A 14734-nucleotide genomic window follows, 5' to 3' on the forward strand; every position below is an offset into this window, starting at 1 on the left:
CTGGACTTAAAAAAGTGTCAGAATCACAAATGTGCCTCAGTAAAGGGTCTAGTAAAAAGTATATACAGGATAGAAAAGCTTAGAATGAACCTTGGAGAGTCAGCTCTGTGTGTGTATGTAAATATATTTTTGGTATTAATTCGATGATTAACTTAAAGGAAAAAACATTTATTTTGGGATGCACAAAATTAATACATAAAGTGTATGGATTGGTTTTGTTCAGTCTAAAGCAGAATGTTTGCTCTGTATTCTTTTAACTAATTATGTGTATATCAGACAATGATGAAGGGATACAATTATGGAGACAGACGGCAGCATGTACAAGGATGTATATTTGGGGGGGACAGGGAGTATCTTTGATAACCTATTACCTCCCTCCCCTTGCAATCCAGTCAGTTTGTGAAATCTGTCCTAAGAGTATAATTTTGGTTTTGGTGACTTCAGCTGTGCTTTGTAATAAGCAAATTGTTCACCAAATGAATTTCACCCACTGATATGCCCAAAATTATTTCAGAGCCACAGGATACCCTTTGAGATATTTCCCATTTAAATGTGGAAACAAGTGATTTTCATGATACTGCATTTCCACAGGATTAATATTGCTAAGCACTACTGTCCCATATATGAAGTTGCTATGCATTTGGCTCTGTGTATGGGTATTACTTCATTGACTGACATGCTCCCTCTCAACAGAAGAGATTTTGACAAGATAGAGAATGGAGAAGGTGGGGCTTGGTAAAAAGATAGTCGTAGAAAGGAAATGACTTCCCAAAGAAGCTGAATGAGGGACCAAAGACAAGAAGAGGGGTACAACTTCAACTTGGCAGATGCTGTAAGAGGGACATCTCTTAGTCATTTTTTGCTACAAATGTCTCACACACAGGCCGCCCCCCCCCCCCCATTTCTACGTACCCTAAATTAATAGTGATGCCTCATTGCCCTCTCTCTTTTAAAATAATGTCAAACTGGATCTGTGCTTTCACAACAAAACATGTTAGGGCAATGTTTCAGAGCTCAACTTGTAATTACAAACTGAAGGAGACTCCCATAGATTCAAACAGTTACCAGCACAAGGTAGGATCCCAGGTTTCTGTCTTGTGTGATTGCTGTTTTGTAGTGAGCCTTTGACCTTCTTTCTCTGAGGAAGGTATCCATCTGGAAGTTTTGGAAAGGTGAGTCTTCTGTAGCCAGTGGGCAGGAGATAGGTAAGAAAAGGGAAGGAGAATGGCAGACAACGATGAAGAGATACGGTATGGAGACAGTTGGAGGCATGTAAGAGGAGAAAAGAGCTTTAAAGGGTAAGAGACAGAACTGAATGAAGAAGGCAGCATCACAGCAGATAGTTCTCAAAGCTGTCCCTTGGGAATATAGCTGATACATTCACTTATGTAGAACAATTGAGTTAAGTGTATGTGTATATATTGTATCTATGTGTCTGTGTATGTATATATACACAAATTAAACTCAGCATGAGTAGTTTGGTTTCTGGAGAAGTTGCTGCTGGCAAAAGCATAGTTTTCTATCATTATAGAAAATACTGGGGTGAATGAAAGATGAGTTGGTGGCTTCTGATATGTGAGGAGCTATCTGGGTATAAGCAACTGCTGAGGTCAGTCAAATCTAGCTATGTTCCTGCAGTAAATATTGTATAAGAAACAGTTAAAGCAACTTCCATTATTTAAAAAAATTGTCTTCTCCAGGTTTGCAACATGCAAGATACCCTGGGAAGATACACTGAATACTTGTGACTATTTTGCTCCGGGGAAGGACCATCACATCCGTTCTATCAAGGCTGAGCTCAGTGGTAGTTCTTTCTCCAAACTGATACCATAAATTTTGTTCTTCAATGCGTGGAATATGTGCCAGCAGGATTAAACCAGGACAGTCTCCTGAATGTGGAATTCCAGAGAAGGCACTGGCTGTGACTTCTGAAGTAAGCCAACAACATCCTGAAATTCTTGACTTTTCTCAGATACTTTTATTACTCAACTGAATCTTTCTGCAGGTATCTGTTCCGAAATACTTTGACTTGGAGCAAGCACTGTTGCTAGGCTGCTCTGAAAGCTTGAGATGGCTGTGACGTCTCCAAAATCTGTAGCAGGGGATTTGACACAAAGAGAAGAACTCATGCTCCATGATGGAAACTGTTTCCATTTCCTCTCTGCAAACATCATCACAATAGGTAAGTGAAAGATTACTGTCCTTTCATCTAATAGTTTGGTATTGGAAATACTTTCTTTTACTCCCAATTTACTTCTATTGTATTGAGATGTCATATGGGATTTCTAGGTTTCCTTAAATTTGTTTGAGGGAATTGTGCTCATATATTCCTCAGTCCTTTTTTTTCTGTGTAGCTGGTATGATGACTAGAGTTTGGGTGAAGTGTATTTAAAATAAAACCAAAACAAAAACCTAAAAAAACACCCCAAAAAACCCCAACACCCCCCCAACCCTCCCCCAAACCAAAACAAAATAAAACACCACCACCAACCCCCCCAACAAGGTGTCATTACTCCGGCCTGTGTTTGACTTGTTCCGGTAGTGTCCAGGAGTTGGTGGCATATATGAGACTGTAAACACCTGATATAGGCCGGGACTTAAATGAGATGGTATTGGAAGGCAAAAATTGTAGCAAGTTTAAATAAAATATGGAATATTGCCTTATACAGTAAGGATATCCCTGAATCAGTCTTTCTTATGGCCTTGCTTGTACAGACAGTCTGTGACATTTGAGTCATAGGAAGGAACCTTCATGTGTAGAATCGCTAAAATTTTCTTATTGCATATTCTTAGACTGGAGATTTTGCATAATCAACTTTGCACTTGCAGTCTTAGGAAAGTTCAAACTGCTTTCATTTGTTTGTCAGCATGGTGTTGTGTTCACCCACTAGTAGCAAACCCCCAAATGTGCAGGAAGTTATGATTAAAACCAAGCCTTTTTTTGTCTCACTGTTTTAAACTGACACCTAGAATAAGTCCCTGACCCCTAAACTCTTTTTTTTTTTCTCCATTAAAACCAGTTAGTTCCTTAGTGACTTTAATGGAGGGTGAAATTTATGTATGTGTGTTATAAACTATTTTGCATGAAGGAACTACCTGCTTTTTCAGTGTTCATTAAGTACAGTATGAATTGTTATGAAACCTTTTGCTGCATGATAACATAAGATTACAACTCTAATGCTACCAGTGTTTCCCAAGACATGCTAGACGGCATAGTATCTTCATGTAACTGGTGACATTTATACTTGAATAAATGATTGGGGTGTTTTTAAGATGTGCTTAAATAGATGGGAAACTGACTTTTACTCCCCTAAGTTTAGGTGAGGAGACTGTATTTTTCCTTATGTGCTGATTAGAATCTTGATGTGTTGTTTTCTGTGGCTGTAAATAATAATGGTATAGCAAAACAATGGGGACCTGACAAAACTCACAGCTACATTGGAAGGACAACATAAGAGTACTCTTATTTACCAGACCTTCAAACGGTGCAAACTTGCATCAATAACAAACTGGCTCTGACTTGTGGCTTAAGTGGGGTATGCACATTTCCCATAAAATGCCTATGATCCCTTCTGATCTTCAGCTGAATCTCTCATGGCAGGGAATGTTTCAATTGTTGGTTTGCTAAATATATGAAGTTTAAAATGTCTTCAAAGGTCAATAAGCATATTTAGAGATACATGCCTATCTGCTATTGAAACCACAGCTGATGTGCATATCATCCATGATTTGTTAACAAAGAATCATAACGTTGGTGCCTTTACAGAAACCAACAGATGCATCCATGTTCCTGGCTTTGTGCCTTTCATTGTATCTGTAAGAATGTAAGATATATGTGTTTGAGAAGTAACATACTTCCAACACAAGCAGGTTTTCAAGTATAAAACCAAGCAGCTGTACACAGAAATTGAGCTCCTGCTTTTAGATTTTCATGTCCAAATGTAGTGCGAACCCAATATTAGACTGCTTATTCTTACCCATTGTCTGTTGGGGACAAGAAGGGATATCTGGTTTAGTTTGAAAATGTGGCTAATAAAAGTTAACACTCTTCTGAAAGAATGCAAACCTGCCCATTTTAAATTTGACAATTGCATTTTTAGCTGCCTCCCAATGCTGGTTAGCAGAGATGGTTTTCTGAGATATGAATTAATTAGCTGGAATATCTTCAGTGAGTATTAGTTTGGTGGCTTGTAGCTCCCGTTGTCGATTAATGTAGATTGGAAACAATACACGTAAAAATGAAGCTGACAAGACATGTAAACACAGATGAGAGAGAGAAAAGGAACAGAAGTCTTAAAGTCTTGGTGGTTTAAGAGATAAGCACTGGAATTTAAAAGGAATGCGTATCACTCTTCTTTGCAAGACAGGTAGAAGATGGCCAACAAGAACTGGCTTTTGAATGTAGGTAGAAATGAGATCTGCCATTTATTAAATGGTATAAATCATATCCCAATTAAGCCTCATTTTTGGGGTTTAATCCAGGAACTAGTAGAGATCAGGATTATATCTAGCAGAAGGAAAGAGATACTTATTTTCATATCTGGCATTGCAACTTTTGTTTCCATGGATCTCTGAAGCATCTGGTGCTGGTCATTGATCCTAAAATAGGAAAGTCTTTAGATTGAAATCATGTTCTTAAGAACAGTGGATTTGAGAGGGAGGAGGATTGTAGGAGAAAGGACAATTGTAAGAATTACAAAATTTGGTCTATGCAGCTTTGCTAGAGCAAATGTTTGTGTCTGCTGAATTCCTCTTAAGAAGGCAGTGAAGTATGCTGAATCTTCTTGTGAGAGAAAAAATTATTTTTCTTGTCAAAGCAATTCTTACTAATAAGAAAGAAACAGTGGTAGCCCTGTAAGTTAGCATTTTTCTTTTTGTGGGTGATTCTAGTGCAGTTGCTGATCAACTGTTTTTTGGCTTTCAACCAAGCTCCTTTATTCAGCAGCACCAAGTGCTCCTAAATATTTTATTCTTTAATCTTTGCCAGATATATTCCAAAGGGAATGTTAAATGCTGGGAAAACCGGGAGGAATCATTGCAGTAGAATGCAGCTATGAAGGCCGTAAGAGCAGCAAGGAAAACCCAACCTCTTTCTCAAAGCAAAACATTTTGGGCCACATATTTAAAAAATGTAAATTAGTATCATAGGATGAGACTATGCAATTGTCAAAACCAATTGCAACTTTTTTCCTTGATTCTTTCAAGTGCTTCTGGAAAATCTTTCTTGAAGATGAGAGCGGGATTTATACTGCCTCAGGTTGTGGCTCTGTGCCATGAAGTTGTCTCGATTGAGCTGAGAGATACAGAGCTCAAAGAATAACTGTTGTTAGCTGTTGCTCTTTTTTGAGTGTTGACAGCTTGCGCAGAGGAAAATGAGCTCTTCTCTTGGGAAGCTCTGGAGATTACAGATGTGATTTTGCACATCAGGTGTTGACTGGAGATTGGGTAGGAGGAAGGGAATTGTGTAACTGATGTCTGTGGCAGATGAATTTGTGCTACAGGAGAGATCTGAAGGAGGAGGAGCTGGTTTGTTGCACTCAAAATAAAAATGTTGACTTAGCCCAAGATTTTAATCGGAACTTCATTTATTCAACACAGGACTCATTTACGTGAAATAAATTCTCATTTACAGCCTATGGTCATGAAGTAGACAACACTAAAAGTTTTGGATGGGCTCTCACATTTCATCATTTTGGCCAAAATTCCAGCAATTGATATCAATTTAGCTTTCTGCTGGCTTACAACTTGGGCTGATATGCATATTTTTTTACTAGCATTAATGGGGCTGAATATATTTGTATTGTAGTTGTATTAAAAATAGCTTGTCAGTGAGAATATAATCCATAATTAACTGTCATTACACTAGTTCTTATCTTTATCTTATAATAGATTTAGTGATACTAGTTTTTTCCTAGTAGAGGTAGCCATCATGTTTGATCATCATCTAAATGTGCTTCTTGGATTCACTGTATGCAGTAAGTACTTAAATATTCAATATTTATTCTTTAATTTATGCAGGTAAGTGGAGCATCTGTTCACAAATAAATTATTCCAGTGACTGCTTTTTTATTTTTTAAAAATAACCATAAAGCATATTCTTAATTGAAAGGTAATCTAAAGGAAAAGGACAAATTTTTAACTTCCTGCAAACAGTAACTACAGTTTTGCTATTATGCATGTGTTCAATGCATACGCATTTTTTCAGCAGCATTGTAGGATTTTTTTTTATTCTTTCAAAAGTTTGTTGAGCCTCTATTAGTGTCCTGTTTGTGTTTTTGCAGCTTAGGCAAATGCCCAAGCAGTTGGCTAAATGAAGCTTGCATTGAGTATCATGATCACTAGCGATGGAACGAAGCATGTGCTGAAGTACTTTGCTAAACCGGGACCTTATTCTTAGCTGATAAATCTCTTGAATACTGAAGGCCTGTGGTGGGATCTCTAGCATTCCACTGTCCTCTCTTGCCTTTGCACAACTCTTGAGCTCTCCTGTCTTTCACTCTGCAAACTGTTCGATTCATATCTTGTGGCTCCTCGGCATGTGAAGATACATGCTTGCTCATATGCTCTGGGGGAGATTGCCCCAATACTACTACTATAGTGGGTCAATAGAAAAAGAGAAATATTTACAAAGATTGTTTCTTGCCTCTCACCTGCAGATCAAACCAACAATGATAATTTTTTTCTAGCTCTTTCTCAGAAATTGGTTTGCAAGGGGTTTGAAAAAGAAAGGTGCAGAAATTTAGAGGTGAAATGGGTGTATTACATCATCTGTGTGTTTTCTGGCACTCCAGAAGTCCAGTTACTGCAATATTATATAAACTGACTTTTAGGGAACTACTTTTTATTTGTAGGATGAATTGTAATTTGTTGCCTCCTGAACAAGAATTGTCCATTATATACTTCTGTACATAAAGCTCTATCAGTGTGCGTACTAGGACACAGTGCAAAGAAATGGCAGAAATAGCTGGAGGGAGAGAAAGTCTTTATTGTGCCTGTGCAGCACTTCCAGCATTCCAATGCAAGTGGGTCTGAACCTAAACAAAAGCTGGTCTGCAGCTCAGGAATCCCTTTGCAGACTTGTTCAGAACACCCACTTGAGTTTGTTCTTACCTCTCTAATTAACTCTTTATATGACTCAGTTTAAATGCTGTGTAGTGCAGTGACAGCTCTTATCTTATTTTGCCTTTGTATGGTAATAAATGTGAAGCAATCTACACAGAAGTGATCATAATACTGTGGAGCTGTTGTCTTCAGTAGCTTATGCTTTCAAATAGGACATTTCAACTTTATCAAGCCTATGCTGTCAAATGTAACACTTCACCTTTCTCATTTGGGTGACTATATCTGCAAGAAAATTTAGGAAAGGACAGAGCTGGAGAGTTAAATCACTAGCTGGAGTAAATACATGCAGTTAAATAAATGCTCTTCAATTGATAATTTGGTCCCATAGTATCATAGCTACCTACAATCTACTTCTGTACCATACTTATTAATCTTAGATGGCTTGAAACTCTTAGTGTTCTTCTGCAGTTTTCCGATTTGTTTCATCAGTTGAGTCGAACAGTTTTCAAAACTTGTTGCTTTTTTTGGAATAGAACCTCAGCTTTTCTGTGTAGGCTGTATATGGATGAGGAATAAGATGGCTAAGTAAAAAGGAAATCTGAATGGAATGCAATTAACTTTTACATAATTTTGCTGTATAATGTGATTCAACATTATTACAGCAGCATTGGGAAAGTCCAAAATCAAGGAGGTATATGGCAAATTCAGTAATCCTCTATTTTTCAAATACGTTTTGGCATGTCTAGACTCACTCTTCCCTTGTAATCTGATGAAAGGGTGTTGTGCACAGACATGCAAAATCCTGTTTGCTTAGATACATAGTACATCAGATTAGCCTGGAGAAGTGCTTAAAGTGGCCTTCAGCATGTGGCTCTAACATGCTGTCTGTCCACACGGGCAGTGCTTCTGTCATGGCAGGGGGGTTGCACTAGGTGATCTTTAAAGGTCCCTTCCAACCCAAACCATTCTATGATACAAGTTTAGCTGAAGAACAGGTACATAAGTGATATTACATGAATTGGCATCAGCTGTCTGAAAGTAACTTGAATTAAAGCTAGATTTCTGTGAAACTGCCCATCAGTTAAAATGTGACCTGATATTGTGGTTCTACAAGTTCTGCATGTATTAGTGTGTGACTGAAGAATGGATACTGGTTTGGGTTTGGTTTTTGTTGATGCAGTTTGAATCGAATCTGAAAAGACACGCTGTTTATCCCAAGTGTCTAAAATTAAACATGTCATTCTCCTTGATTTCGTACTACATAGCAGATATTACAAAATTCTTACACCAAATCCTGAAGTTTTTGTGTAGTCTCAACACAAAGAATTATGTTTTCAACACCTTTTTTTCCTTCCTGAATGGAGAGTAAGGCTATAGTGTAACAAACATTACAAGCTGCTGTTTGTCCTCCTTTTTGCTGCAGAGGCAGAAATGAACAAGTGAGGCTTGCAGAATGCACCATTGTTTCCTTTGTTGGCAATGTCAGCTTATACTAATTTAAAGTGTTCATGAGTCCATGGACTGTTGTAATAAAGACATGAATCGAAGGATATAATACTGGACTGCTCAGCAGACCCAGATTCTAGTTTGGATTCTGTTACTGACTTCTTGTTTGACTGTTTTTGTAATTTCACTTTGTCCTTCTGTTGTCTCTTATTTTGATTATAAATGGGAACTGCTATTCCTGCACAACAGCTGCTTCCCAGTCATATTTGGGTCTTTACCCATGCTGAAATACAAATAACAATAATGTTCAACCTAAACAATTCAGGAATGAAATAACTATGGTAAGATCTTCTAGACAGTGACATTTGTGGGTACTGATATCTGCTGCTTGGGAACTGTCCTGCAAATTACAATCTGTAGACCCCAAAAAAGTCTGAACGCTGGAAGTTTTGTGTAGCTAGAAATACTGAGTTAGGTGAGAATAAGCTTGGTATGTTATTTATTCTCCTTCCTGCCAGAAACCCACCCAACCAACAACAACAAAACAAAGCCCAAGCCACCCTATCTAGACATACATAAACATCTAAATCTAATTTAAAAAAAAATCTGTATTTAAAAAAAAGTCTTCTAAGATGAAGGGCTGTTTAATAAATGAAGCATCTGTTGTGTAAGGCAAATGTTCTTTTAGCACTCATTATGTATTCTAGGTACTAGTTGATTCCATTTAAGGATGCCTAATCTAAATCTACAAGGGACTGACATGCTAAGAATGGGAGGGAAAAGGTGCTATTACTTTTGTCAGGTTAACATTTTAAAACATTGGAGAAAGACCTACAGTAGGGCTATGAGAAATGTTGATTGAGCTGTGTGTCTGAATTGCAGTGTGAACTGTACACAAGGATGGCAGTCAGCAGTTTCCAAATTCTGCTGCTTGCTTTTTGGAGTTATCCTGGGTGAGCTGAATCCTTGCTCTGTGCCTCACAAGATTAAAATGGAGGACAATAACAGATTATCTGTGTAGCAGTCAGCTGTATATGCCTGCTCCAGTTGATAGACACTTCCTAGTCTGGGTAGAGAATTCCCCCGCAGTCCCCCTCAGACTAACATTTCACCTATGTGCGGGATTTCTGTAATGTATATTCTGTGCCTTGCGTGCAAGAGGATTATTTCTTTGGAAGGAAACTTGTGTGTATCTGAGGGACCAAATTTGTCCTAGAATACATAAATTTTAATAAAGGGTGTAAATAGCGGGCTCAAAAGTGTTTCTGCGTGTACTGGATGAATTTCTATTGAGGCTTCTGGGTGAGTAACAAATTAACAGTATTAACGTCACTTGCAGAAGACATGTGAGCATTTGGACATTCATATGTGTTAGACCTATGCTGCAACTGATACGCATATCTGCAACTCTGAGGTTTAGCACTCTGTCTGAACCTCAGTACCTGAGAGTTGGAACAGTAGAGCTAAATAGATTGAGATGTATTTCATTGTTATTGCTTGAGACCATTTCAGCCTAGAATTTCTCTGAGTTTAGGCTTTTACTGCTTCCTAATGCAGATTCAGAATGTGACTGGCAATCTCTAGCCAGACTTTCAGTTTTTTAAAACAAAACTTGTTCTATTAGCAGGCACATATGTGCAAATAAGCAGCCAAACGTTTAGGTGGGTGTTTTGCCTGAGCGATCACAAACTGTTGTATTTTCATCTCAGGTGGTGGTGGTCTGGAGCAGATCTGAGGACTGATGAAACAGTGAAACTGAATCAGTTTTCAGTTTGTGAAAAAGGCTGTTTTCTGTGGTCCAGGCTCATGTAGCATTCTTTAATACTGTTAAAGTCTTAGAAGAAAAATTGTTTGAAAGAATTCAGTCTTTGAGCTGTTTTATCTCCCACTAACAGATGACAAAATTGTAAGAAATCGTGCCATTTATGTAATGTAGTGTGCATTGTAAAGGAGAAAGTATCTTGAATTACTTGACAAAAGCAACTTCCGGTCCTCAGGTCATTTTGCAATGCAGAAGGTAATATTTGACTGTAACTTAACACTAGAGGGCAGCGGTGTTCTTAATTTTATCCTTACATTCATTACACTATACGCATGCATTTTCCACACATACATTACATACATCTGATGTAGGGCAGAGGTTTGCGAATCATATATGACGGAAGGTACCAGGAAGACATTTGGCTCAGTAGGCAGTCCTTGCTGCCCTCCCACCTCTCCACCAGAAAAGGGCCGAGCAGAAGGCTCAGTTTTAAGAGTCCGGATTGAACCACTTGAGCCCAGGTTACAGAGCCTCAAAGCACTTGTTTCCAGCTGCAAAAGGTAGCTTAACAGACACTTGAACAATCATTTTTGTGACGGCTCGTTAAAGTTTCTCTTGCAGATTATTTCAGCAATCTTCACTTCAGGAAAAAAAAGTGAGACAAGTTTGAGTAAGAAAACATCTGTATCTTACTTAAACTAGAACTTAATATTTGCTTAAGTGTACCTCCCAAAAATTAAGATTTATAAAATAATTTGAAGTTTGAGTAAGGTACAGATGGTGACGCATAAAGACAGTGCTTAGTTACACTTTGTCACTTGTTTGCAACAAGTGATTCCATGTAAGCATCCCTGATGTGGGTTGTATTTCCATGTAACCATTAGATTAAAAAAAAACCTTACAGCAATGCCCACAATTTAATTCTTATTTTGCAGCTGATTGAGGAGTGGTAATCTGAGAAATTACCACAAAAATTTTGAAGGTACTTGGTGTGGTTTTGTGTATAATAGTTACTGACTTTTATTAACTTATTTTATTTCATTGTACTAACCATTGTCATTATTAAAGGACCTGAACCGATGCTGAAGTGCACATGAGAAGGATAGCTTAAGATGCATGAAGAAAACGTAACTGAGCCATCAAATCACTAGACAACCAGCATGAGAAAACAGACTGAGGGGAAGTAATAGTTGAAATTAATGAAAGCATTAGGAAAATTTAACTAAATGGAAAGTCTGGATTGATTGTAATACACTTGGGTTATTTTTTTGTTTTGTTTTGAGATATTCAAAGATATGTAAAGCAGCTAACTTATATTTCGGATAGTATGTGCAAAAATGTATCTTGTTCTATCTGAAACATTTAAAATGCAAAAGGGTCCGATAAGGTTCAAAAGTATGCTGATGTACTGCACTGAATGAAAATCTTTCTTGAGGCTGCTAATGTTCATGATGAACTAGTTAAAACTCATCTGACTAAGCATTTCAAGATTCCAATAGAATAAATTTGGAATACTTCAGTCCAGTTTAATGATCTTGATCTGTGCTCTCATGATACGTAAGCAACACAAATCTCTAAACCTTCTAGCTTGTGTTTAGACTAATGCAAGCATTCCACAACCTGGATTCTTTCTCAGCTGTTATCTTCCTGTACCTGTCTACAGAGTGGCCTTACAATACTACTCTTCTGGTTTATATCTATTTCTCATCCTTCTGTAGGATAAATGATGATACAAAGCATAGCTCAATAGTAAATCTGGACCAAGCAGCGTATAAGGATCTTGCATTTCATTTTGACTGTGCTGAACATTGATAGCTGATGTGATTCATATATTCCTTTTTCCTGTCTTTGAGGAGTGTGTATTTGTTTTCTTTAGGATATTAGTTTGGATTAAATGAGCTTTTTAAGCCTTGCCATTTAGCCCAAATAGATTCAACAGGCAATGAAAAACTATCGAGCTTTCTAGATTAATTTCTTTCTTGGTTTTGTTTGGTTGGGGTTTTTGTTTGCCTGTTTTGTAGTAAAGTGTATTGTAATGTAGTTCTTGGAGGCTCTGCGCCAAGATGCCTAAAGGTGTTTAGTCTCCTAACGCCTATGTAGGCACAGACATTCCCACTGAAATGTGCTGGAAGTTAGGAGCCTAAATACTATTGAATTTGACACCTGCGATGGAGCAGAGAGGTCTCCAGTTTGTCGTCTCCAATTCACACATCCTTTCACCTTGGATAGTGATTTTGTTTTAGAATCATGAAATACTAATAACTACCTGTCTTTGTCTTAGTGGAGTTTTGTTAGGATAAATGCGTGGAAGATTGTGAAATGTCAGAAATAGCAACAGGAACCATAAAGGTACTTAAGACAGAGGTCTGATTTGCTGGTCGTTCTCAATTGTCAGTAGGAATATTGCAGTTTGGCCTCACCTTTCTTTGCTGTGTGCTATTGAAGTCATGCAACTATAATAAAAAGGGGAGGGTTACTTGGATAGTCAATTTATATGCTAGCTCTGTTTCTTCTGTTGAAGTTAACTAGTAAAAACAAGATAAAAGGTACTGACTGAACTATGTTGCAGAATCAGTGTGTTTTCTGTACTGGGGGAAAAAAGCAGTGTACGACACATGTAGATATAGCCACATGTTAGCTTTATAGTAGAAATCTGCATCTCAGGTTTTCATTTCTGTAACTTAAAATCATCAGGCCCTCGCTTTAAAGCTTGAAAAGGAAAGGAACAAATGGCAGGTTTGACGGGTTAAATCTTTCTAATGAGCAGAAGTTCAACTCAGACTGCCTTTTCTGAGGTGCTAAAGGCTATTATATTACTCCAAGACAATTTAAAGCTCTCTAGAGAGCCTGTGAGCAAGTTATATTGCCCTTACAGAAGTAACCAGTCTTGGAGAGGAGACTGACCAAGCCCCCCTTCACTTTAGGCTTAGACCACAACAACTGAGTAACAGGCTATCAATATCATACTATTGTCTCATCCAAGCTGCCATTGTGATGTTAATGGATCTATTTTTGTGTCACTTGTGGAAGAAGCGGAATTATTTTGTTGAGGTAAAGCCTGAGGCATATTAGGTTTTTGGTGTGCTGGTGTTAAGAGCTTTATGGTTGAACATGGATTAGAAACTAGATCACCTGATTGTTACCTTTTGTTTCTTCTTCCACCTCCACCAAAATCTGCCCCCTCGAGTTTTCTTGCTCTTTCTCTTGTATATCTGTTGCTGCCTGTAAAGATTTTTAGAAGTATGTAGTGGGAAATGGGGACACTTCAAGCAGAATAAATAGTACTGTTTGCACACACATTCCAGAGTCTAGGCTAAGGATATTGCCAATACAATGATCTGTCTGTATCGCTATTGCCATCTACTGGATGAATGCACAAACGCTAAGCTGGCCTCATCAGCACAAACCAAACTAAAAAGGGGAGAGAGGAGACTTTAGAACAAGAAGTTTATATTTTCTTATATCTCTCTTCCATGGTTATTAAACAGTTCTTGTGAACAGTACAGTGACAAAAACATGATACGTAAATATGGCTCTTCTACCATATATGACCGGTACTATGCAGGCTTCCTGTGGAAGAGAGAAATCCCAGAAGACTGCACTGCATGTGTGCTGATATTTACATAGCGTCCAAACATTCACTTCGTCCTTCTAGAACACAGGTTTGGAAAGTTTCACGCTGCCCCAGAACCAGTTCTGTCAGAGTACTATTATTCCTAGAGCTTTTGTACCTGGCATCACTTGATGGTTATTACCTAGGGCAACTACTACTGTGTTCCCACAAAACTGCGCTAGTTGCAAGGCAGAATAAAAGTTCTTGATAGGTGTGAGTATCTGGTAGCAGGGAAGTTACATTTCTTTATAGTTTGATTCTTAGAAACTAGTAAAATAAGTGAAAATAATGCTCAGTCAGATGGTTAGAATAAGTGCAGTATGTTTAGAGGTAGTAAACTAAGTTCTGGATTGACTGAACCAGTGCTGGAACAATCAAAAATAAAGTCTTTATAATACTGCGAGGGGAAAAATATGTTCCTTTCATTCATTTGGATGGGCGCTTAGCCTGTGTGTTTGTCAAAGATGGGGCGGAGGGATCCAGTATTCTTTAACAAAGTTCAACTATATTGGCATTATCTGTGGGAAGTTCTTAAGATACAGCCATTAGCTGTGAATAAGTCTGTCAATCAAATCAGCTCAGAAGGATGCTGTTCTTGTAAGCACTGTAAACAAAAGCTGAGTCTCTCCCTCATACATTTTCTCAGAAGTAAATTATTTGTATCATCTGATGGTTCTGGTAAACTTAATCCCCCTGAAAGTCACTGAATGCAGATATAGCCAAGTGACTCTTAGCCATTGTGTCTTACAGCATGGCCTATTGTCTGGCTTTGATTTGCATTTGGAGTTTGGCAAATGGCTTTTTAAAATCCAAGCCACCCCTGACTAGGTGATACTGTGAAACCTGCCTGG

At 38.0% G+C, this 14734-nt stretch overlaps 1 protein-coding gene across 5 annotated transcripts in view; it reads left to right on the plus strand.

Moving 5' to 3' along the window:
* Positions 1-14734, plus strand: part of PLCH2 (phospholipase C eta 2) — a 128460-nt gene that overhangs the window by 18726 nt on the left and 95000 nt on the right. For all 5 annotated transcript variants that reach the window (XM_072884282.1, XM_072884287.1, XM_072884285.1 and 2 more), the window contains exons 5-6: positions 1701-1933; positions 2006-2182. In XM_072884282.1, the coding sequence (XP_072740383.1) occupies positions 2071-2182 (112 nt within the window). In that variant the 5' untranslated portion in view covers positions 1701-1933; positions 2006-2070. The remainder of the gene's footprint in view (positions 1-1700; positions 1934-2005; positions 2183-14734) is intronic.

The sequence above is a fragment of the Ciconia boyciana genome, chromosome 19 (assembly GCF_034638445.1).
Source record: "Ciconia boyciana chromosome 19, ASM3463844v1, whole genome shotgun sequence".
Lineage (NCBI taxonomy): Eukaryota > Metazoa > Chordata > Aves > Ciconiiformes > Ciconiidae > Ciconia > Ciconia boyciana.